The following is a 22,298-nucleotide window of genomic DNA, read 5'->3' as shown; positions in this document are numbered from 1 at the left end:
ATTTGATCAGTCTTGATTCTGGACTTCTGTTTTGCTGAAAAATGTACAATACACAATCTTCCAGCCTTGGGTGAAATCATTATGTACATTAAGAATGATTTGGGAGAAATTTAATGTAATTTAAAGGAAGACTCTGCCACCTTTAAGTCTTCCTTTAAATTACATTAAATTTCTCCCAAATCATTCTTAATGTACATAATGATTTCACCCAAGGCTGGAAGATTGTGTATCGTACATTTTTACATTTTTTTTATTGTACATGAAGACTGTGGGTGGCGTTCTGTGGCACAGCAGGATTTTAAATAGCCTCTGGGCGCCGCCGATGTATAGAAAACTGTGTTCGACGTGGCGTGACACTGCTTTTCATCCTGTGTGACCCCCTTTAAGATGTTTGGCATACTCTTATTATCATTTCTTAGAAAACAAAACTATTGCATTAAATCATAGTTCGAACAACATGCAGAAAAAAACATACATTTTCTTAATCTGACATCATAATTTGCCCTTTTTCTGACAAGGCAAGGCAAGCTCAGGTTGTAAAATGTCATGTGGTGTAATTTACTATAGACTGAATGATATTTAAGAAACAACATGAATGCAAAGAGTACATTTATAAAAACTTGACGTGTTTCAAGCTACAAAGATTTGGTAACACTTTATTTTACAGTGTCCTTGTTACATATGTTATATGTACTTACCATAATAACAACAACAACAACAGTAAATTATGGATAATTACATGCAACTAACCCTCAACCAAATCCTAATCCTACCCTATCCCTATAGTAAGTACATGTAGTTGCTTAATATTACTCAGTACTTAAATATACAATTACACTGTAACAATGACACCTTAAAATAAAGTGTAACCAAAGATTTTTCCTTGGTTCAAATCGTGGACACACTTATATGTCATTGAGTCTTCTCTCAAATTCAATTTCAAAATTGCTTTAGTGGCTTGACTGTAAATAATACAATATTGCCAAAGCTTGGAATACATAGAATAATAGTCTTCTCTCTCTACTATTGTTTCTCCTTTACATTTCCAGCTGTGCTGTATGATGCTGTCTGCTAGCGAGGAGGCCACACCATCCATCATCTACCACTGCGTCCTGCGGGGTATGGAGCGGTTGCTTCTGTCTGAGCAGCTGTCGCGCATGGACGCGGAGACACTGGTCAAGCTGAGCGTTGACCGTGTGAACATGCCCAGCCCACACCGTGCCATGGCTGCCCTGGGTCTCATGCTCACCTGCATGTACACAGGTGTGGCTGGAGAGGAAGGCAGGACACATTTCAGCTTCATCTTTAATCCTGACCCACCTACTAACACCAACCCCTTAGAACAGACTCACCTTAGATGCTTACCCTACTAACTAAGCACATAGCAGCAGAGTCCTCAGTATGATTTTAAGAAAGTGTCTTATGCGAGAGGTTTAATTTTGTTCTTGTAAAACTAAGTGAAAATTCTATATAAGAAGATTAACATTTATGATGTTTAGTCAAGATGTAGTAACCTAGTTTTATCTGAATTGGATCCATTACGGAACTGTTTTTCTTACTGATGTCCATAAATTTACATTACAGGGAAGGAGAAGGGAAGTCCTGGCCGCCCTGCTGATGCTGACCCAACAGCTCCTGACAGCGAGTCAGTCATTGTCGCAATGGAGCGTGTATCTGTTCTGTTTGACAGGTACATGTCTGTTTTTGAAGAAACTGAACGCAAAAGGCTTCTTTTTTTTTTTTTTTTACTAATTTGTCTTTGGAAAATTCTTGCGGCAGAATTCGTAAAGGCTTTCCGAGTGAGGCACGAGTGGTAGCCCGGATCCTTCCTCAGTTCCTGGATGACTTTTTCCCACTGCAAGACGTCATGAACAAAGTCATCGGGGAGTTCCTGTCCAATCAGCAGCCTTACCCACAATTCATGGCTACAGTGGTGTACAAGGCAAGTACCACTTTTTTTGATATCTTATATTATGCTTTGGATACTCTGTGATCTTAACTCTTAAGATTCATTCACATTAGCAACATTTTGGTGAAATTTTGCAGGTAAAATATGTCAGTTGTCTATTGTCAATAATATAGCGATATATGATGCACGGCTTACACAGGAGCTACCTTCAAACTAAGCGGCTTTCAGCTGGTCAACACGGCAAACACGTAAAATCTGCTTGGGCGAAATGTTTGCCTTCACTCAAGATACCTTTTGAAATAACTTGATTTCGCCAGCAAAACAAGACTGAACGATGGTACAATGGTGTGTCTGCACCTTTAGTCTTAGAATTCTTTCATAATTCACTCATTCTCATGTTGTTTCAAACTTGCATGATTTTCTTTCCTCTGTGGATCATAAAAGATTGAAACATGTTTTGTGCATACAATGAAATCAATGGGGTCCAGTGTCGATTTGGACCCGTATACGTTCATTGTATTGACAAAAAACTGTTAAAGCATTCTTTGTGAGCTATCCTTACTTTAATATGGTCATTTAAAGTGGAAATCAGTTTACTAAATAATAATAAACTTGACTGACCGCTTCATTTCCACTTTAATGCATGTATTTCTTGCAACAGGTATTTCAAACACTTCACGCAACTGGGCAGTCCTCCATGGTCCGTGATTGGGTGCTACTCTCGCTGTCGAACTTCACACAGAGAACACCTGTAGCCATGGCAATGTGGAGCCTGTCCTGTTTCTTTGTCAGTGCCTCGACCAGCCAGTGGATCTCTGCCCTGTATCCTTAAATGCATATTGGTGCACCCCTTGTACTTGTAACATCACACTTCCTGTTTCTTGCTTTCCTTTTCTTTTCCTCTTCATCTTTGTTTTCCTTAACTTCTCCCTTCCCCTTTAGCCTCCCTCATGTCATCAGTCGCATGGGGAAGTCTGAGACAGTGGACATTAGCCTCTTTTGTCTGGTCGCAATGGATTTCTACCGACACCAGATCGATGAGGAGTTGGACCGCAGGGCCTTCCAGTCTGTCTTTGAGATGGTGGCTTCACCTGGCAGTCCGTATTACCAACTACTGTGCTGTTTGCAGAGCATTCACCAAGACACGTCACTATAATACAGAGCATATGATACCGAACAATAATGTGTAACAATACATGTATATGAATAACAATAATGTATCTACAATGCAAATTAGGCATCAAAAAATGGTAATATAATATCAGAGCAGAAGACATCACATTTATAAGAACGTTACACACCAGGATGCATGTATGGCAACAATGTATGGGATGGGATTGGCTGCTATGATACTGTCCGTGATAACCAGTGGACATTAATACAAATAGTTCATTGTTATTAGAGACAGTGGAACCAATCCAAGCAAGACTGCACATCCACTGAAGTATGTGGCCACAATGCACCAGAACATCAGTAATCTGTAATTAAAAAAAGAATAGTAGTACTACCATCACAATATTTGCCTGGTGTCACGGTATGTCACTTAACATCTCAAAAGTCTATATGGATGCAGACTTGTCTTCTCCATATTTTGTATGCATAAATGCTCTTTATCTGGTTTCAGAGAATGTTACTGTGGCAAAACTGTGAGGCTGATCACAAAAGTTTTTTGGTAATGCAGTCAAAACTGACGATGCGTCTCAATCATTAGAAACGTAATATTCGAAGAGAATTTTCAGCTATAAACAAACTGACGGAAGAACATATTGTATTGAATGTTCTTACAGACATCATGCAAACATTGTTGAAATATCTCTTGCACTTCCAGAATTCAACCGATCCAAGATTAGATCTTTTAGTCCGCAGACGTCCGAAGATGCGTATCGTCCGACCTGGCTAAAATCAGTGCATCCGGGTATTTTCTACGATGCCCGTCTCTACCCTCTTCTCCAGCTGTCCGTACTCTCCTGCGCCCTTAGAAATGAAAGACACACTCTTTCGTACACCCACAACTCCCTCAGTTTAAAATCATTCCTTTTGCATGGGCAATGCATTGCTTTGCTCTGTGTTTGCTGGCACTTGAAGCGAAAATGAATTGTAAATCGAATTTGTATATCCCCTCTAATGTGGAAGACGTTGCATAAGACTATTGGTATGATACGATTTTTTGTGTATTTAAATGTAAAATGTGTTTGACTTACTGAGTAAGAGGGGTGAATTGCCTGAAACAAAGTTTATTTTTCTTCTAAAAATTTAGCTGTCTATATTTGTTGTTTTTAAGATGGAGAAAAAAGAAAAAAAAAAACAGATTACAAATGTGAATCACTGAGGTCCTTTTGTATGGGCGGGGCTTGAAATAGCCATAGCAGTTACTGTAGAAAGGTTTTTAGATGAGGGTTTCTGCATATGAAAATTACAGCTCAAATCTACATACTGTGTCCCTTGCAACACATCTGCAGTTATTTGTTAAATTTCTTTTAAAAGCTCAGGACGTAAGATATGATTATTGATCTAGTGTAATGACTGGAAGTATGTATTTTAATCTATAGAGTGTTTACATTAATGTACAATTTGTGTAATAGAAATAATATTTGTGATTAAACGAATAAATTGTGGTGCATGACAACACCCATCGGTGGACATGAGATGGTGTCAAGTGAAAGGTCATTGTAACCAAATATGCGCAATAACCCAGTAAATATAAGTCTAATTGACCAGCTGAACATGGCTCGTATATTAACTTAAAGCATGCTTTAGTTTGCTTTCAATATTGACTCAATATTTGATGTCACAACAAAAAGGGGTGACTTTTGATTGTTAGTCGACTCAGTCTACATGGACATCGCATAATCGTATCTACCAACGACAGAAGACTTATGGCATGTTTGCTACCATGGAGACAGACAGACGGTCATGTCCATTCGATATCTGTTTATTCTGATTCAATAAGATGTTTGCTTTGACTTAGTGAAGCCGAATATGTAAATCGCAATTTATACTTGATATTTTCACTCCTCTGTGAAAAGCCTTGACTTCTCTAAAATGTATCCCCATGCCTACATCATTTCTTGCAGTTTTACAGATTGTAGAACCATTCAAAATGATGGATTTCTATAAAAAAAAATTGGTTTTTGATAGTAGCTTTGAAGATCTTTCAATTTCAATCTTGTTGGGCTGCTTTACCCAGCCAACATGTCCATGTGGGCCCCATGTGGGATTTTGATGGGCTGTAACTTGGGCCCTGCATGGGCCACCCAAATGGGGCCCAGATAAATTTGTCCATCGGCTCCACATGGGCCCCATGTGTGTTAGCCCATATGGGCTAATGATGGGTACACAGTGGGCTCCAAGTTGGGCCCATGTAGGAGTTCATTTTATGGGCCCACTTGGGTCCCAAATTATATAATATTAATGGGCCGAAAGTGGGTCCCATACATTACCCTTATGGGGCCCTTATGGGTGATCTCACTGGACCACAGTGGGCCCCATTTATTAAGTAAACCTGATTACCGTGGTTTAAGTAAATGTTCTATACTACAAAATTAACTTTCAAATCACTCCAACTTTGTTACTGTTTTGTTAACCAGTACCTGCCCAAACCAAAAATGCATCAATTTGTGTTACTTTAACATTTTAATATCTAAGAAATTACAAAATATTTGAATTGCAGGAAAAAAAATGACTTCAATTCAGAATGTGTAAATCAACATTTCTTTTATTGAAGTTACTGTCTTCAAGATGAAACCTCAAATAAAAGTGATCAGTCCTGTGCCAGTACAGAATCCTCAGCTTCAAACCTAAAGAGTAAAGAAAGAAAAGACAAATAAATACTTTAAAAATCTTAGCAGAACTTCAAAAAAATCAGTTTTACATGAACATTAAAGAAATGCATGAGTATAATCTAAATTATAATCATGCTTCACGCTCATACCCCCAAAAATAATCTGAGCAAATACAATAGATATTCTAGATTTTGGTGCTTGAACCCCTAATAAGAAAATTGGAATATAATAAAGATCATTAATAACAATAAGAACACTACCAAAATTAATAGGTGCCAATGCACCCTCAATGATTGGCCCCTAACAAATACAATAAGGGTCTTCCTTTGCAGTTTGCCCCCTAAAAATCAGTGCTGTTGAATATTTGATTCTGATTGGTTAACTTAACAGATGTTAAAAATTACTACTAACTGAATGAAAAACAAACAATTTAGCTTTCCCTTTATTTGTTATAAATTATGTAACTTACACCTCTGACTGTGCTGCTCTCCGCACAAGGTTTGGCTGGGCTCTCAAGGCACGGTTGCCATCTCTATCCCTAGCATTTGTGAACCATTTACCGAGGGCTGTCTCCACCTCTTTCTTGCTGACAGTTCTCAAGAAAGTGTTCTGTTTCAGGCTACCTGTGAACCAAAATAATAAATTAATTTTAATGAAAGGGTGCTACTGCAGCAATACACCACTATATTGAGCGCAATACAGCTAATATATGAAAAGTTCAAGATAGATAAAACTCAGTTTTTATTTATTTTCATAAACATTTGGTGATTTTTTTTTTTTATATTGTTCATTCAAACATCAAACGGAAAAAAACTTTTTTTATAAAAATAAACCTGACGTCTAGGGCCCTATTTTAACGATCAGAAACGCAAGTATCATCGTCATGGACACAACAATGATTTCCCTCTTGTTTTAATACTTTATCTTGTAATAATGTATGATTTGCAAAAATGAAAACTGCTGCATCTGTGTAGATGAGAGAAGCAAAGTATATGCGTGTTGTGCACACACAACATTATGGCCAAGTATGCGCCCTTAAAATAGCACCAGGGAATGTTTGCGCTGGAACACGCCTCCTCTTTTCGCTGAACCGCCCCCGGGATCGAAAGTTCATTCCCTAATTTACCAACGTGTGTCTGTGGAGGGAAAAGCCCGCTGTGCGTTGGGTGCAAAATAGGAATGATATATGATATGATACATGCATCGGTGTACAAAGTCAATTGTGCTGGGTGCAAGATAGGGCCCTTAGAGTGTTTTTGTATATCTAATTTACATTCGCAGATGTAATCTAAAAAACCATACAAATCTTCAGGGTTCCCTTTAAGTAATCATTTTTATCACCAGAAAACAAAATGATCAAAATCAACATTGAGCTAGGAACTTCTGGTTGATTTGACACAAAATGACCCCAAACCGTTTGCGTTTTTACTAATCTATGTAAATGAAGGATGTTGAAATGTATATACCATGCAAAGTATCAAACAGACGTAGGCTCCTGAACGAGCGTTTTCCATGGCGCCCTGTGAGGTTCAATTGACGGGCAAGGTCATTCGTCATCAAAAATGCCATAGTTCTACGGACACACTCATCAAGGCTCCTCCCTCCAATGTCCCCAAGGACTGAGACCTGAAGTTGAGATGAAAAGAAATATAGAAGAAACAAAATTACAAATGTAGTGGTAACAGTTCATTAAGGGAAACAGAGTGGGTTAACTTAACCTAGTGTGTACACAGAACCACCCTCTGCATCTACAACTTTGGTTATGTGGGGAATATGGCAAAAATGTATCACAATTTTTTTTCAGGCAGGATCACGATCCACAATTATTATTTTTTTATGGTGTTTAAGACTATTTTGCAATTTACAGAGCAGTTCAGCTAAAAAATTTCCCCATTTATTTTCTCCTTTTCAGGAACAAGTGAAGAGTGAGCTTGTTATAATTGCACTAAAATGAAGGCCAGTCATTAATATGTTTACAGTCATTAATATATTCATATAGTTCTTTGCATATGTGTAATAGTTAATTCCCCGTTGTTATTTAGTCAGGCAGTAAGTCACTTGCATATTGTTAGGACCCGACGGTGCTAAGGACCCTGAAGTTGACGCGATTTAGTTGGTTTTACACTGCTCTAGGACCATTCTGAAAAAACTCAGGAGTGATTAGTCCGTGGGAGACCATCTAGACTAGTATAACCCCCAATTTCCACCAGATGCGGAACGGCTCCGCTGCGTGACAGCTCCGTGTTCCGTCGTCCATCAATACCCACCAGGTCCGTATTTGTTGCGGAACGGCTGCGGTCATGACTGACAGCTGAAGTCACAAGGACCCACGAGATCTCGCAAATTCACGTATGATCGCGCGATATAAGTGCTGAATTGCTGCGGAGCTCTCCGGCATCCGGCAAAAATAGAAGCTCTGCGTATCTGCTCCGGAGGGCTGCGCATCGCCGGAGTCGGAACGCAGCTGTACCGCATTCAGTGGAAATACACTCATTGACTTTAATGGAAACCTATTGACTCCGCCGCCATGCCGGAGCCGTAACGCAGCCGGTGGAAATTGGGGGTAAAACTACAACTGATAGAATGTGCACTGCATCACAACACAACACTCTCTGTAGAGAGATCGTGGAGGCATTTAATTGTCAACGATTTAATTTATCGCACACACCTAGAACACTTACCAAATTTTTCTGGAAGTCAGACTCACAGAGCTTCAACTCCAGATCATCCACTTCAGTAAAACTCTTCAATGGAAAGGGGACTCCCTCAGGCAAGACAGGAACCACACAGTTTTGTTCTCTCTGCTGCAGAAGACACTGTATCATGCTACCCTGTACCTTTTGGCAATCTTTAATTTCTTCCAGTATTGTCAGTACACGAACGAACATTCCATCCCTCACTGCTGTTCCACTGGGCTGAAGTGGTCTGAACTGGACTGAACTGGGCTGAAGTGGTCTGCAGGGAGTACTAGTAGAACTTGTCTGTGCTGGGGTGCTGCGACCTGGCGTTTGTGCTTCCTGTAAAAGAGAAAGAAAATAAGATAAGAGAGAAAATTATTATAATTATGCATCCATCTACTACAGCATCGCATGCATTGTAGTCTCCCTGAGGAAAAAAATCACTGCTTTAGGAAGAATTGTCAAAACTCCTTAAATCATCTAAATCTACAACATGCATATAGACCCTAAGCTAGACCCTAAGCTATTAACGTTTTGAAGTTTACACGGAGATTATAACTGTATTGTTTTTAAAAACTTGCACTTTGTAACATATTAATCATTATCATGTAAATAAACGGCCAGAACGAATTAAAAGTGTATCGGGGGGGGGGGGGGGGAGTTCTGTGATGCAAAGCTGAATTTTCAGGATCATTACTCCAGTCTATCACATGATCCTTTAGAAATCATTCTAATATGATGATTCATTATCAAAGTTGGAAACAGTTCTGCTGCTTAATATTTTTTCATAACCTGTGATACTTTTTTAGGATACTTTGATAAATAAAAAGTAAAAAAATAAAATACAAAAATGTTTTAAAAATAGAAATCTTTTGTAACAACAATATACACTACTGGTCAGTAATTTGGGGTCAGTCATTTTTTTCTTTCTTTTTTGAAATAAATTAATACTTTTATTCAGCAAGGATGTGTTAAATTGATAAAAAGTTATAGTAAAGAAGATTTATATTATTAGAAAATATTTATTTTTTATTTTGAATAAATGCAGTTCTTTTTAACCTTTTATTCATCAAATATATTAGGCAGCAGAACTGTGTCCAACACTCATAATAAATCAGAATATTAGAATGATTTCTGAAGGATCATGTGATAGACTGGAGTAATGATGCTGAAAATTCAGCTTTGCATCACTGGAATAAATTATTTTTTAAAGTATATTCAAATAGAAAACTATTATTTTAAGTTGTAATAATATTTCACAATATTACTGTTTTTTTTCTGTATTTTTGATCAAATAAACACAGCCTTGATAAGCATTAGAGACTTCTTTCAAAAATATAAAAAATCGTAATGTTTCCAAATTTTGACCTGTACTGTACATCAGCGTAATGTTTCTTCATGCAAGACCATTGTTAATAATGTACAAAAATGAAAAGATTAAAATAAATTACTTATCTCTTTTTACCTGATTAACCTAAAGGCACAGCACAACTATGACATTAGTTTAGGATACTTTTTAAACGATCAATACCGACATGCCTACTGATTAATTGAGATAACATAATTAAGATAACTTACATCTAGCACTAGCAGTATCAATCCATTCTGTATGTGGAGACATCGCATTAGGAACTGCTTGACCGGATCACTAATCAGCGAGTCAATTGATTGACTTCAAATGAGTCATTCTGACAGTTTTGTGATTTTATTCAACAGGTTCACTAAAAAGAACCGATTCAAAAAACGAATCGTTCATGAATGAGCACAAATTATTAATGTTTCTTTAACTACAACGAACAATTTCGATCTGTCCCTCAAATAAAACTTTCCTGAATACTTAAACTGAGTGTACGGGTAGTATGCATCATTTTATGGGACTTTAAGCCGGGTTTTCACCGGCTGCGAAGCACAGGCCTAGAAGCGCAATGACGCATTCTTGCACGATATACTGCCTCGGTCATTATTATGAGACCGAACGATTATGAAAAATACGGTAAAGCGTGTAAAAGGGTGAAAAGTCGGCGCGAACACATATTGTATAAAATTTGCTGGTTAACCAACTTCATTTTAGTTAGCTTATGTAACTTGTTTGAGCTCGGCTCGCTAACCTTCGTTAATGTTCGTTAAATGTTAGCTCTATTGATTCCGAAATATCTAGTTTTATAAAATCTTAAGTAAAACAAAGTTAATACAAAATAAAACGTATACATATCTTACCTTGGTAGTGTTAAACAGGAGATTTGACGGTGATGTCTAGAAGAAACTTGTCCAGGAGAGAAGGAGACCGTTGGTTTTTTTTGGGGTTTTTTTTTTTTAGTTTGAATGTAAAGGCGGGAGGAGGCAATCATTATAGCTTGTGGGGGAGGGGACAGTATGATGCAAGTGCTTTACTCTTTTAGAAAATATAGTTTTAAGCACTTTTTTGCACATAATACAAAATAAGTGTTTTATAAGGCCATGAAATTTACACACACACACAAAAAATAAAAATAAAAAATAAATTTATTTGACAAACATGATGTGCATTTTGTATTATATCAAATTAAAAAAACTTAGTCAAATATTTTTAAATGTTTTTCATTTTCAATACACAATTATGGCAGGTACTTTTAAAATAAATACAAACCAAAATTAGTAATACAAATTTAGTCTAATATAGCCCAATTGGGGCCCAAACAAGACCCACAAATAAACAATAATGGGCAGCCTAGCTGGAGCCCACTACCTAAACCAAACTGGGGCCCATAGTAACCCCATCAAAGTGCCCACTCTGAGCCCATGCCCACATGACACCCATATAACCCAGAGAAAACCCATGTGGGGCCCACATGGACATGTTGGCTGGGTAGTGACTAAATAAGACATTAGTGTTATGGGTCACGGACAGCTTGAATAACTTGGAATGCCTTTTACAAAGACCACCAATGTGACAATACTGCAGAATCGTAATGTTAATAGTGCGCCATAGCCTGGTTAAAACCAGACCATTCTCAGTAGTAACTGAGTTATGGTCTGGCAAGGCTCCTTTAATAACTCATTTCCAAAGGGGCGTCACCAATGGACATCGCTCAAATGCCTCTGGGCACAATTGGATAGACCTAAAACTCCTAAAACCAATCAGAGATCGTCATGTGTAAAGCCATATGCTGCGTCCCAATTCGCTTATGTTACACTACGCCATATGTACTCTTTTTGTGAAGAAAATGTATTTACTTTTGAATGTGTAGCAAAAAAGTAGGCAACTTTGGGACGTACTACTGTGTCATCTTTATCGGACAGATCTGTCGCGTGCATCCCGTAATGTAAACTGCCCTGTCAATCATCTTGTCACAGTTAAAATCCTCTATTAAATCTAATTTAATTTCCTACCGTTTCGGAGAGAAATGTAGTAGCACGTTCATCTGCCAGTGGGTCTTTCATGGAGACTGTCCTCATGTGTTTGCAATTTGAATATAATAATGCTGCATTTAAAACTTGGTGCGCTTCACCAACGGACGTCGCTCAAATGCCTCTGGGCGCAATTGGATAGGCTAGACCAGGGATGGGCAACTTCGGTCCTGGAGGGCCACTGTCTTTCAGAGCTTAGCTCCAACCCTGAAAAAAGCACCTGCCTGTAACTTTCTAGTAATCCCGAGGACCTTGATTAGCTTGTTCAGGTGATTTGTGTGTGGAGTGGATAGCAGCAGTATGTCCCATAAGTATCACATAATGCCACAATGGTCTTGCACCAGAGCCGCCTTTAAAAAATGAAGAAAATAAACATATACCCTTTTTTATAGATATTTAGCTCACTTCTGCAAACTATGGCTGGTAAAAATGACAAAAATTGATGTATTTATTTTATGGACTGTTTTAACATCAACCATGAAAATACTACAGTATAGAAATTAATATAAGTGGTCCATTTGGTTTATTGTACATTTTTTTACACATATTGCAGGGCTTGTCAAATGACTAGCAAAATCCAGCCTGTTGTTTTTTACTTTTGTATTTCACACTGAATGGGAGTTTTCATAGCAAGCTAACTTTGAAAGCATTAGATCCCACCCTCCCATCAGTATGATCTCACCTCCTCCAAAACACATGAACACACTCAGCCAGAACAGAGTCAGCACCTCATGTCTCAAAGCACATAACATCATGATAAAAATTAACGTAAACTTGCACCACATGACTGCTGCAGATTCATTTTAGCGTTAAACGGCTCTGGGTAGAATGTCATGGGTTGCCTTCTTGTATTTACGGTTAAGGCATGGCGTGAACTTGTTGTTGTGTTTCAGGAGGAACTGTAAGGTGGATGCTGTCGACAGCTCTGCATCCTCATGGGACGCGATGACGTGGGTGTTTGGTGTTTTAAGCCCCCAACGGCGCCTTCCATGCAGCGAGGGGATGGGTAGGTTTAAGGTTGAGGGTAGGGTTAGCTGCCTCTAAGGAGCCATTGGGGGCTTTAAACACCATCGAGCCGATGACGTGTGATGTCTGCGCGAGCAGGGTGTGCGGAGGTATGCAAATAAGTTGACAGGCAGGTACAACATCCTATGATTGCATTCGGGCTGATTCCAATGATTGGACAAACATTTTTTGGTCCTGAGACTTCCACAGACTGTCATTTTTTTTTAATATTTAGACCATTTCTATTATTGATTGCTATCAGGATGTGAAGAGAGATTCAACCTGTATAACAAAAAAAGTGTTTATGAAAAACATTGCCTACGCTACCTTAAAGGGTGAAGTGGAGAAACATTGTCCTTTGTTTTTCGTTCTTATTTTTTTATTTTTTATAAAGTGACAGTTGGCTATTTGGTGAATATTGTGATACTACTTCCCCTCCCCCACCCCCACCCCATTATAATACATTTTAGTTCTTTCTTTTTCTTTTTATAAAAAAAATGTTTTGTATAGGTTCACTCCAAGAGCAAGGCTTTGCACATTTTCTACTCCAAAGTGAGATGTTTTATGATGAGCTCGATAATGGATTTATCAATCTAATCTTTGAAAAAGTTAAATTTAACATAATTTATGTTTATGTTGGGTCGACAGCAGTGTCTAAACAGTAAGTGTCACCAGCATTCACTGTTAATCAGCTAATAAAACTTTTACTGTTGAGTAATTACTAGTAATGAATTTAACTAGATTTGAAATCTCAATATTCACTTTCTATAGACCAAAAGAACAACTTCAAGAATTAAAAAACAAATTTTTAAATTACCTTAAATTGTTGTTCTTGCTTGAACTTGGGTGGATATTTTTACTTTACTACATTCAAATATCTCTTTTACCCCTGCATTTAAAACTTCAGGATAAACTTGATTATACATCTAAATTCAGTGTCATGTAAAGGAAAAGCCCTATACCGGTGTTTTCCTTAAAGAAGAAAAGAAAAAAAAGTCTGAGATGTAGATTCCTCCTCCTCCTGCTTCTGCTGTCCACACACCAGCTGCCCTCTCCTTTTGTTTACTCCTTATACAGCACTAAGGTTACCATGTCATTAAACTTCACATCAGGTTGGGACACATCCGTCACAAGTAAGAGCACTAAATTACTGAATATATAGCCATGATTTATAATGCATTTTTATTCTCTGTACTGTAATTGTAGGAATTTGTTATGTATTCCTCACAGGAAAGTTTTTGGGAAGTGGCGGCTAATGTTAGCAATGTAGCCATTGGAAATTCTTGAGCTTTCTGCGGATATTAAAACTTCCAGACTTTTTAGGTAAATAATACTATTATTTAACTGTATGCGTATCTATATGAGGTTGTCGTTTTATATATTTTTACAAGTTGTTGTGTCTCAATAGATGTTAACGTTACTCTTGTCAGTATCTGGCTACTGATGCCGATAATTCAATACCGTTAGATGTTACTCACTGCCCAGCTGTTCCTCGCGAAAACCAATACCGAGGCAGCTCGGCTCTCTACAGCTATTAAATATTAGATTAATCTGGAACTTAATAAGTATTAAGATGTGTACGGTGATTAACTTTTTGTAGTTTTTCGCTCGTGTTGTTTTGGACACCTGTAGCATAAATTTTGTGGTCAGTTGGGGAGAGTGTCTCTCTCGAACAGGGTTTGGGTCGTTATGGAGATGATTGACAGCCGTGGAGACCAATGAGCGATGAGAAATAGCTAGATACAGCTCCATTGTCATGGATACATACGTTGACGCGTGAGCATTCCAACCAGATTCCAACAATGGGGAAAAGAAGGCGGGACCGTTAGCAGGAGTGGAGTCTACTTAGGAAAGTCTTGCGAAGTTGCGAACAATAAGGGAAAATATCGAAGATAGACGCTATTCAATTTGTGAGTTTATGTATCCTATCAGTTTCTAAGCGTGTTGTTCCTGGTGCTTGTTTATTATTATAAAATGCGAACTATTTTTTTAAAAATATTCGATAAGGATTGTATTTTTTTATTTCACGTTTAGAATATTGTTAGTTCTATATTGTTGTATTTTACATATATTATATTCAGTTATGTAGGTCAATGCCAAATTAGGATGAAAAGTATATTTTGAAAACACGTTCCATAGAAATCTTTGTAGTTATGTTGGTTTCATATATTTATTTGTATAGTTAGGCTACACACCACCTAGACATTTAATGACTGATTGAAGCCACACTAAAAATATGATAAAATATTTTAATTAAACAATTGAAAACATGTTGATCATGGACGATGTGAAATCATATAGGGGTGAATTCAGGTTGATCTGGACACTTTCTTTTAGTAATCTCAATATCAATGGCTTATGTTTTGTATGTATTTTTTAATAGATCTGGACAAAAATAGTCTTGTCATTGACCCAGACAGTGAGGGGATTGGTAAAAAATGTATATCTGTACGAAAGCCCAGTCTAGACTGACACTATAATCATCACTAAGAATTACAAAAATGTGTTATGCAATTCTCAACGTTTTAATGAATCTCTTAATATTTTAATCAAATGCATTTTTTTTTTACATTGAACAACTGAAATCATTTGTTCACATTTTCCATATAAATTTCTCTTAATATGATGATTCATTTGTGAATTAATTAACTTTTCCCTCTCTCCTTTGTAAAGGTAAGCATGCACCACGTTAGTGCCTTAGACTGGGGCTTTGGAGTTCTGATATCTGGATGATATCATGAATCTCTCTGCATTTGTGAAGCCCTTGTCAGAAGAGGTTGAAACAGGGACTAAAAGAAGAATGTTCAGACAATCAGAGCAAGGCAGGAGGCGTGTGAATGCCCAGTCATCTGCACGCATAAGAGGGGTGGAGGTCGCAAGGGGAAGAACAGGCTATGGCTTCACACTATCTGGTCAGTCTCCATGTTTGCTGAATTGCATCCTGAAGGGTAGTCCGGCTGACTATGTGGGCCTTCGCTCTGGAGATCAGATCCTGAGTGTGAACGACATCAATGTGTCCAAAGCATCTCACGAGGATGTTGTTAAGCTGATTGGTCGCTGCACAGGTGTCCTACACTTGGTCGTTGCCGAAGGCAGTCATAAAAGTGCACACCTAGATTCATGTTCAAGCGATGAAGAATTGGGGTTCCATGACCACAAGAGCCACTGGTTAAGGCCAAAGATAGACTCAAAGACACTAGGCATAAACCGTGCAGAACGCGTTGTAGCGGAAATGCAGTCTGGTGGAATCTTTAACATGATCTTTGAAAATTCTAGCCATTCATCCAGCAGCTCAGAGAAAGCAGTAGCTTGTGCCTCTACTTCCAAAACAAGGGCTCTCTCAGAGCCAGACTTTCCTTACTGTAACACTGGCACCCGACAGAGTGATCCCAGCTTGCTCACTGAAGAGGAGATGGCCAAAGTGCTCAATGATGACTCTGTGTTCATTGATATGTTTGAACAGCAAGATGAATTTCCCCTCTTGCAAACTGCAGACTCTGCGGGAATACTCAACGTTGGGATGATTGTAGGTTACCTGGGATCCATTGAATTAGCTTCTACAAGTGCTAATCTGGAAAGTGACAGCCTTCAGGCAATTCGTGGCTGTATGCGACGTCTACGTGCCGAACAAAAAGTGCACTCATTGGTCCTGCTCAAAGTCATGCATGATTGTGTACAGCTATGCAACGAACGAGGCGCTGTTCTAGCCACTTACCCTGCAGAGAAGTTAGCTTTCAGTGCAGTGAGTCCAGACGACCGCCGCTTCTTTGGCCTTGTCACCATGCAGGCCACAAACGACCACGGCATACATAGACACGGTGAGGAGGAGCAAGGGTTGCGTACGTCTTGTCACGTCTTTATTGTAGACCCGGAACTCTGTCATCATAAGATCCACCAAGGTGTTGCTCGACGCTTTGGCTTCGACTGCACTCCAGACCCAGATACCAGTGGGTGCTTGGAATTCCCACCGACTTCCCAGCCCCTTCTACAGTTTGTGTCCGTGCTCTACCGCGATATGGGAGAATCTATCGAGGGTATGCGAGCTCGGGCATTCCTCGATGGAGACCTAGATGCTCAGCAGAACAACAGCACAAGCAGCAACAGTGACAGTGGCATTGGCAACTTCTTGCCGGAGGAGAAAAGCAACCGAGTCCTCTTGGTTGACTTGGGTGCAAACCCTGGTCGGCATGTTCCCACGGGACTATGGGAAAACCCTCCAGGATCTCGTAGCCAAAGTGTCCTAGGAGGTCTTCCACCACCACCGCCACCACCAATCTCGCATCGTAATGGCTACCGCCCTGACCAGTTCGTAGATCACCCTCAGCCTCATCCACATTCCCACGCGGACCCACCTCTGCTTTCTGGCAGGCATCTGAACTCCTCACGGATGGATGTGTCAGGCCTTCCTACACGCTCCCACTATTCCGCCCATGGCAAGAAGGTGACGGGGGCATCAGGCCAACGTTGGCTGCCAGTTCACGTCCTGAGAGATTGGCGTCAAGGTCACAGCAGTGATCAGGAGTCTTATGCAGAGTCTACAGACGGATGGTCCAGTGCGAACTGTAGCACCCTGCCACCACCCATGAGTAAGATTCCAGCCGACCGGTACCGTGCTGCAGGCGAGATCGCCTCACAGCCTCACCGGCTCCATGCACAGAAGGACGAGTGGGCTAAGAAGCTGTTTGGGGAGAAGAACCTTCGAGAGAAACTGAACGATGGCAAAAGGACGAAAGATTCAGAGAAAAAGGTAAGAGAACTTTTTTTAAACATCAAATGTCTTCAAAGTAAGTTTGTGTTTCACATCTGTGAAATACTTGTTTGGGGTCACAATCAGTAAGTCTACTTAATTCCAGAGGAGTTGACCGCAAATTGAAGTGCATTCAAAATTACAACTGTAATTGATACTAAGGATTAGGAGGAATTATTAAGTAATGGTTTTGAATTTGATACCAGTCCAGGACACTGGTTAATGAGCCAGGGAATGTGTTATTCAATCCACTGTTGTTTGTGAAAAGAAAAAAAAAAGCTTGCAGACATAAACTTATGTGCCTGGAATGGATAGCACTTTTTCCCCTCGTTCTTATTATCAGGCACGGCATGATCCTTTACTTTGCTGTTTTCAATTGTGCTAGGAATTTTATCCCTTCCAACACACACACAAATATGAATCGCAACATTTAACTCCAACTGATATTCTCAATTATGTTATGTTTAAAATGTGAGGTAGCTTTTATAGTTTTGCATTGTCTCTCAGTAAAGCTGCACAAACACTTTACTGTCAAAAAGAATTCTGTCAGATAGGTGACATGCATAGCCAGGCTGAAAATACCTCATTCCCATTTGCTGCTTCAGCTGTGGCTCCTTGCTTGGAGGGAACATGTTAAAACTGACCCTGAGATGAGAAGATTGAGACACAAAGCGGGGTACGTATCATTCTCCCAATGGAAAATTTTCAGTTCAAATGGCCGTGAGCTCCCTCTGCTCTGACTGCCACGACTGCCACTGATGGGCCTCTAGTAGCTGACAGCAGATCACTCATACTGAAGTCTTGAATCTAGATGTCAAACCACTGAAACTGATCTGAATGAGATACTTTCAGAATAGTTTACCCGAATAGAAAAATTCTGTCATCATCAACTCATGTTATTCCAAAAAGTTTAGTAGAATGTTGATGTAGTCTTTTCCATCAAACGAAAGCAGCTAAGGACCAAGGGGCAGTTGAGCTCCAGTGAATTGCCATAAAAGATTTTCTTATGACTCGTGCAAAACTGTGTTCTACAGATGAAATAAAATAATAAATAATAATAATTTGTTACATATACAGTGCTATGCATAAGTTTAGACACCCATGCTAAAGTTGACTAAAAAGGGGAATAAAAAATCATCTTTTGGAAATTGAACTTAATGCCTTAATTAAAAATTTGGAAAAATCCAACCTTTAAGGACACCAATTTTCTTTGTGAATGAATAATGTATCGTAAATAAATAAATGTTCTTCCTTAAAATACAGGGTGCATAAGTCTGGACACCCCTGTGTTAAATTCCCATAGAGGCAGGCAGATTTTTATTTTTAAAGGCCAGTTACTTCATGGATCCAGGATACTATGCATCCTGATAAAGTTCCCTTGGCCTCTGGAATTAAAATAGCCCCACATCATCACATAGCCTTCACCATACCTAGAGATTGGCATGGAGTACTTTCCATAAGATCATCTCTCAATGCAAATCAAACTAGCTATTAGGCTAACTGAAATAAAACCATGTCAATCTCTAGGTATGGTGAAGGCTATGTGATGATGTGGAGCTATTTTAATTCCAGAGGCCAAGGGAACTTTATCAGGATGCATAGTATCCTGGATCCATGAAGTAAAAATAAAAATCTGCCTGCCTCTATGGGAATTTAACATAGGGGTGTCCAGACTTATGCACCCTGTATTTTAAGGAAGAACATTTATTTATTTACGATACATTATTCATTCACAAAGAAAATTGGTGTCCTTAAAGGTTGGATTTTTCCTATTTTTTTTTAATTAAGGCATTAAGTTCAATTTCCAAAAGATGATTTTTTATTCCTCTTTTTAGTCAACTTTAGCAGGGGTGTCTAAACTTATGCATAGCACTGTATATAGCGCTTTTCTAGGTACTCAAAGCACTTTACATATGGAAGGGGGAATCTCCTCAATGTTTTGGATCGACATGAGAAAGAAATATCAGTATTCTTCTGTTGGCTATATTATGCATGCACTACTAAGCTCTCTAAATACATGTGTATTCTCAGGTATTTTGTAACAAAAATCAAATATGAATGATGTCTTTGTTCCACACCGTTTAAACCAGGCTACATGTACAGTTGTCTTCATTATTCGTTTAAAAACGCATTTATTAGGAATTGAGTAAAGCTCAGAATCACCCCAAAGGAGCCAACAATGATGTCCACAGGCCCAAAGCAACAAAGCAGACTGCATTGATTGGATTTCCCTGAATAGCACTGTAGCTGTTATATGCATCATCATCTGTGCTTTGACAATAGCTTCAGGGTCTTCTAAATACAGAATAAGACATGTCAGGCGTCAGTGGTCTGTGTTCATTGCTTTAAGGAATCGTTTTTCAGTTCATTCTCTGCTTGTTTTATTCAAGCTCCACTTAGGCGTGTGTATCAACATAATGTGGATATCAACATTTTATGTTCAAATGTATATATTGTATTTATATGGGAATGTGGTATTTGATGCTGTAGTATTTCTTTAAGTTTTTAAGATTTCTGTAAGTTTTTCACAAATTTTAATCGCCTCTTTGCCTAAACGAATTAATTTTAAATCGTGTGACATGAATATTTCAAATATTACATGCAGTCTCTGAATTGATGAGGTTATAAAAACTGCATGCATAACATGGAATCATAAAATTTGCTTATTTAAAATGTGCCTTTTCTGTTAATTACGTACATAATTGTTGTCACGACATTTGTCTACACCTTAAAACACAACACATTGAAATATGTAATCAGAAATACTGGGAAAAATGGGAAAACTATATTACCAACAGTACATTGGGCCTTTTTTTTACAGACTTTACTTAGAGTGTAGGGATCTATTCACAGTCGTTCCTTTCAATATTTTAGTTTCAACTTTCTTGTCTGTTTTGTGACATCATGAAAGAGATAGACACTTGCTTGGCATCCACATGAGGTCATGAGTTGATCTCCTAGTCGCCAAGAGGTGGCACTGTTCCTCTCTCTGTGCCAATTACAGGTCAAATGTTGTTGCAGAATAATATGATGATTCTTCTCCATCTATTTTGACTCCTAAATGCGTAATCATTTTCAAATGATTATTCAGTGGTTTAAAGGTGGTATACTGATCTATAGGTTATAAAACAAAATAGCAAAGTATCGAAGTTGGCTGTTATTTTATTTATTTTTGTTTTATTCTATATAAAGTAAAAAGATTTTCTTTTATTGCACAATCATTGTTTGGTTTCATATTATTATAAAATAGATTTGTTAAAACTTCAAGGTAATGAAAAAAAATGTTTTGACACCTTGGTCTATGGTTAATGTAGTGAAACAACTTCATACATCAATTAAAAATCACCATGACACCATTTGGCTAAAAGTCATTACAAAAATGGGCCCACTGTATGTACCGTATATAAGAATTGTTCACTATTTTATGTTCATAGTAATTGTAAACTACCCACCTTCAATGAGTACTGAGCATGTGCAGAACGATTGTGAGTCTGATGTATGGCGAATTCCACTTAAGTCATGTCAAGACTTGAGGAGAGCGGTACAGAAAAGTTGTCAAAGAACACACTTTCTTCTGAATCATGACTGAAAATAGACTTTAAAGGCCAGTTGCATCAAGCACGATACCATAACCATAAGATGTAGTTCTATATGTAAAAGAGTAGCAGAGTCCGTACCTCAAATATAATGATAATGGCACAAAGAAACAATATCGTTGGAATGGCCAATAAAAATCAGGATCTCATGCCAATCATAATCCATTCTGCTTTAAGAACTATAGAGCATTTAAAGCGGCAGATGACAAAACTGCAGCGCATACTTATAATAATCAGAACATGCTGTATATCGTCCGCTAATAGTTACCTTTATAGTTATCTTTCTTGGTGTGAACGGGCCTTAATACTTAAACGCCCTTGTGGAGTGTTGTTTCATCATAAAAGATTGAGATGGTTATGGTTTTGATTATTTGAATACGCTTTTGCAGTGTCTGGATTGTAATCTTACTGTGAAAACTTTGCTTCACAGTCCTACTGAGCGGGATAGCTTTGCCATGGTTATGAAACCGATAAACAGATAGATGGTGTATTTAGTAACATTTCTTGGTACGGTTTGTCATCCCCTCCTCATGGATGAAGTAAACAGGAAAGATAGCTCCTCAGAGCTCCTCAAAGATAGCTCCTCCCTGATAAGTCTAAAAGGTCTATGCAGCTCACTGTACGTCCCTGCTCCCCACAGGAATCCATGATGTTATCTCAACCCTGAGACTGACACAAATGCACCTTTTGTGGTGAGAGAGAGATTGAGAAAGAAAGAAATTACAAATAGTAGCCTACAGTTAGAGAATATATAAATCAATACATTTTGATATGAAATGAACTAAAAAAGACTTTGAGACTTTTCAGCTTGTCACTCTTTGGCAACCTAAAAAAGAGCTTTAGGCTGTGTAAGCATAGTCATATGAGCCTCATGCTTTTTTCTCTTTATTAGTCTTTGAAGTATATAAATATAAAACTAAAAAACTTTTTTTTCCTCCTAGGATTCATCTCCCAAGTACTACATACAAAAAAAAAAAAAAAAGAGCAGCTCCCGTTAACATCTGGAACATTTAATGTTTTGTTCTAAACCCATGTTGACAGCTTTATGCTTATGCTTTTCAGCAACCGCCTGAACGATTCATTCAAGCGACGTAGTATAGTCTACAATATTTCCATTAGATTAGTTGCTGGTGATGAAGAGTCGGCCACTTGTGTCTGGCTCCCCTATTCCTCTGTCCCATGACTGATGCCGTT

General features: G+C 38.4%; 3 protein-coding genes across 12 annotated transcripts in view; 2 read left to right on the top strand and 1 right to left on the bottom strand.

The window, feature by feature from the left end:
- The window catches only part of htt (huntingtin), a 46,572-nt gene extending 42,019 nt beyond the window's left edge, over positions 1-4,553 (top strand). For 4 of the 7 annotated variants that reach the window (XM_081360519.1, XM_081360518.1, XM_081360516.1 and 1 more), the window contains exons 62-66: positions 1,050-1,281; positions 1,585-1,690; positions 1,780-1,942; positions 2,571-2,731; positions 2,852-4,553. In XM_081360519.1, the coding sequence (XP_081216645.1) occupies positions 1,050-1,281; positions 1,585-1,690; positions 1,780-1,942; positions 2,571-2,731; positions 2,852-3,065 (876 nt within the window). In that variant the 3' untranslated portion in view covers positions 3,066-4,553. The remainder of the gene's footprint in view (positions 1-1,049; positions 1,282-1,584; positions 1,691-1,779; positions 1,943-2,570; positions 2,732-2,851) is intronic. The other 3 variants (XM_081360521.1, XM_081360520.1, XM_081360517.1) reach the window with 1 other exon arrangement.
- Positions 4,554-5,606: 1,053 nt separating this feature from the next.
- On the bottom strand, positions 5,607-10,689 carry LOC308687771 (uncharacterized protein). The gene is made up of 5 exons (XM_081360522.1): positions 10,587-10,689; positions 8,373-8,708; positions 7,158-7,317; positions 6,161-6,314; positions 5,607-5,706 (listed from the first exon to the last, which is right to left on the bottom strand). The coding sequence occupies exons 2-5, from the start codon at positions 8,577-8,579 to the stop codon at positions 5,670-5,672; spliced, it is 558 nt and encodes a 185-aa protein (XP_081216648.1). The 5' UTR covers positions 8,580-8,708; positions 10,587-10,689; the 3' UTR covers positions 5,607-5,669.
- A 3,088-nt stretch (positions 10,690-13,777) lies between these two features.
- The window catches only part of rgs12b (regulator of G protein signaling 12b), a 44,545-nt gene continuing 36,024 nt past the window's right edge, over positions 13,778-22,298 (top strand). The window contains exons 1-3 of one of the 4 annotated variants that reach the window (XM_081360188.1): positions 13,791-13,894; positions 13,992-14,084; positions 15,435-17,508. In XM_081360188.1, the coding sequence (XP_081216314.1) occupies positions 15,499-17,508 (2,010 nt within the window). In that variant the 5' untranslated portion in view covers positions 13,791-13,894; positions 13,992-14,084; positions 15,435-15,498. Of the gene's footprint in view, positions 13,895-13,991; positions 14,085-14,582; positions 14,672-15,434; positions 17,509-22,298 lie in introns of those variants that run through there. The other 3 variants (XM_081360187.1, XM_081360190.1, XM_081360189.1) reach the window with 3 other exon arrangements.

This window comes from Scardinius erythrophthalmus (assembly GCF_964197995.2).
Source record: "Scardinius erythrophthalmus genome assembly, chromosome: 3".
NCBI classification, from domain to species: Eukaryota; Metazoa; Chordata; class Actinopteri; order Cypriniformes; family Leuciscidae; genus Scardinius; species Scardinius erythrophthalmus.
Note: the sequence above shows the minus strand (reverse complement) of the source record. Positions and strands in the feature narration are given on the sequence as shown.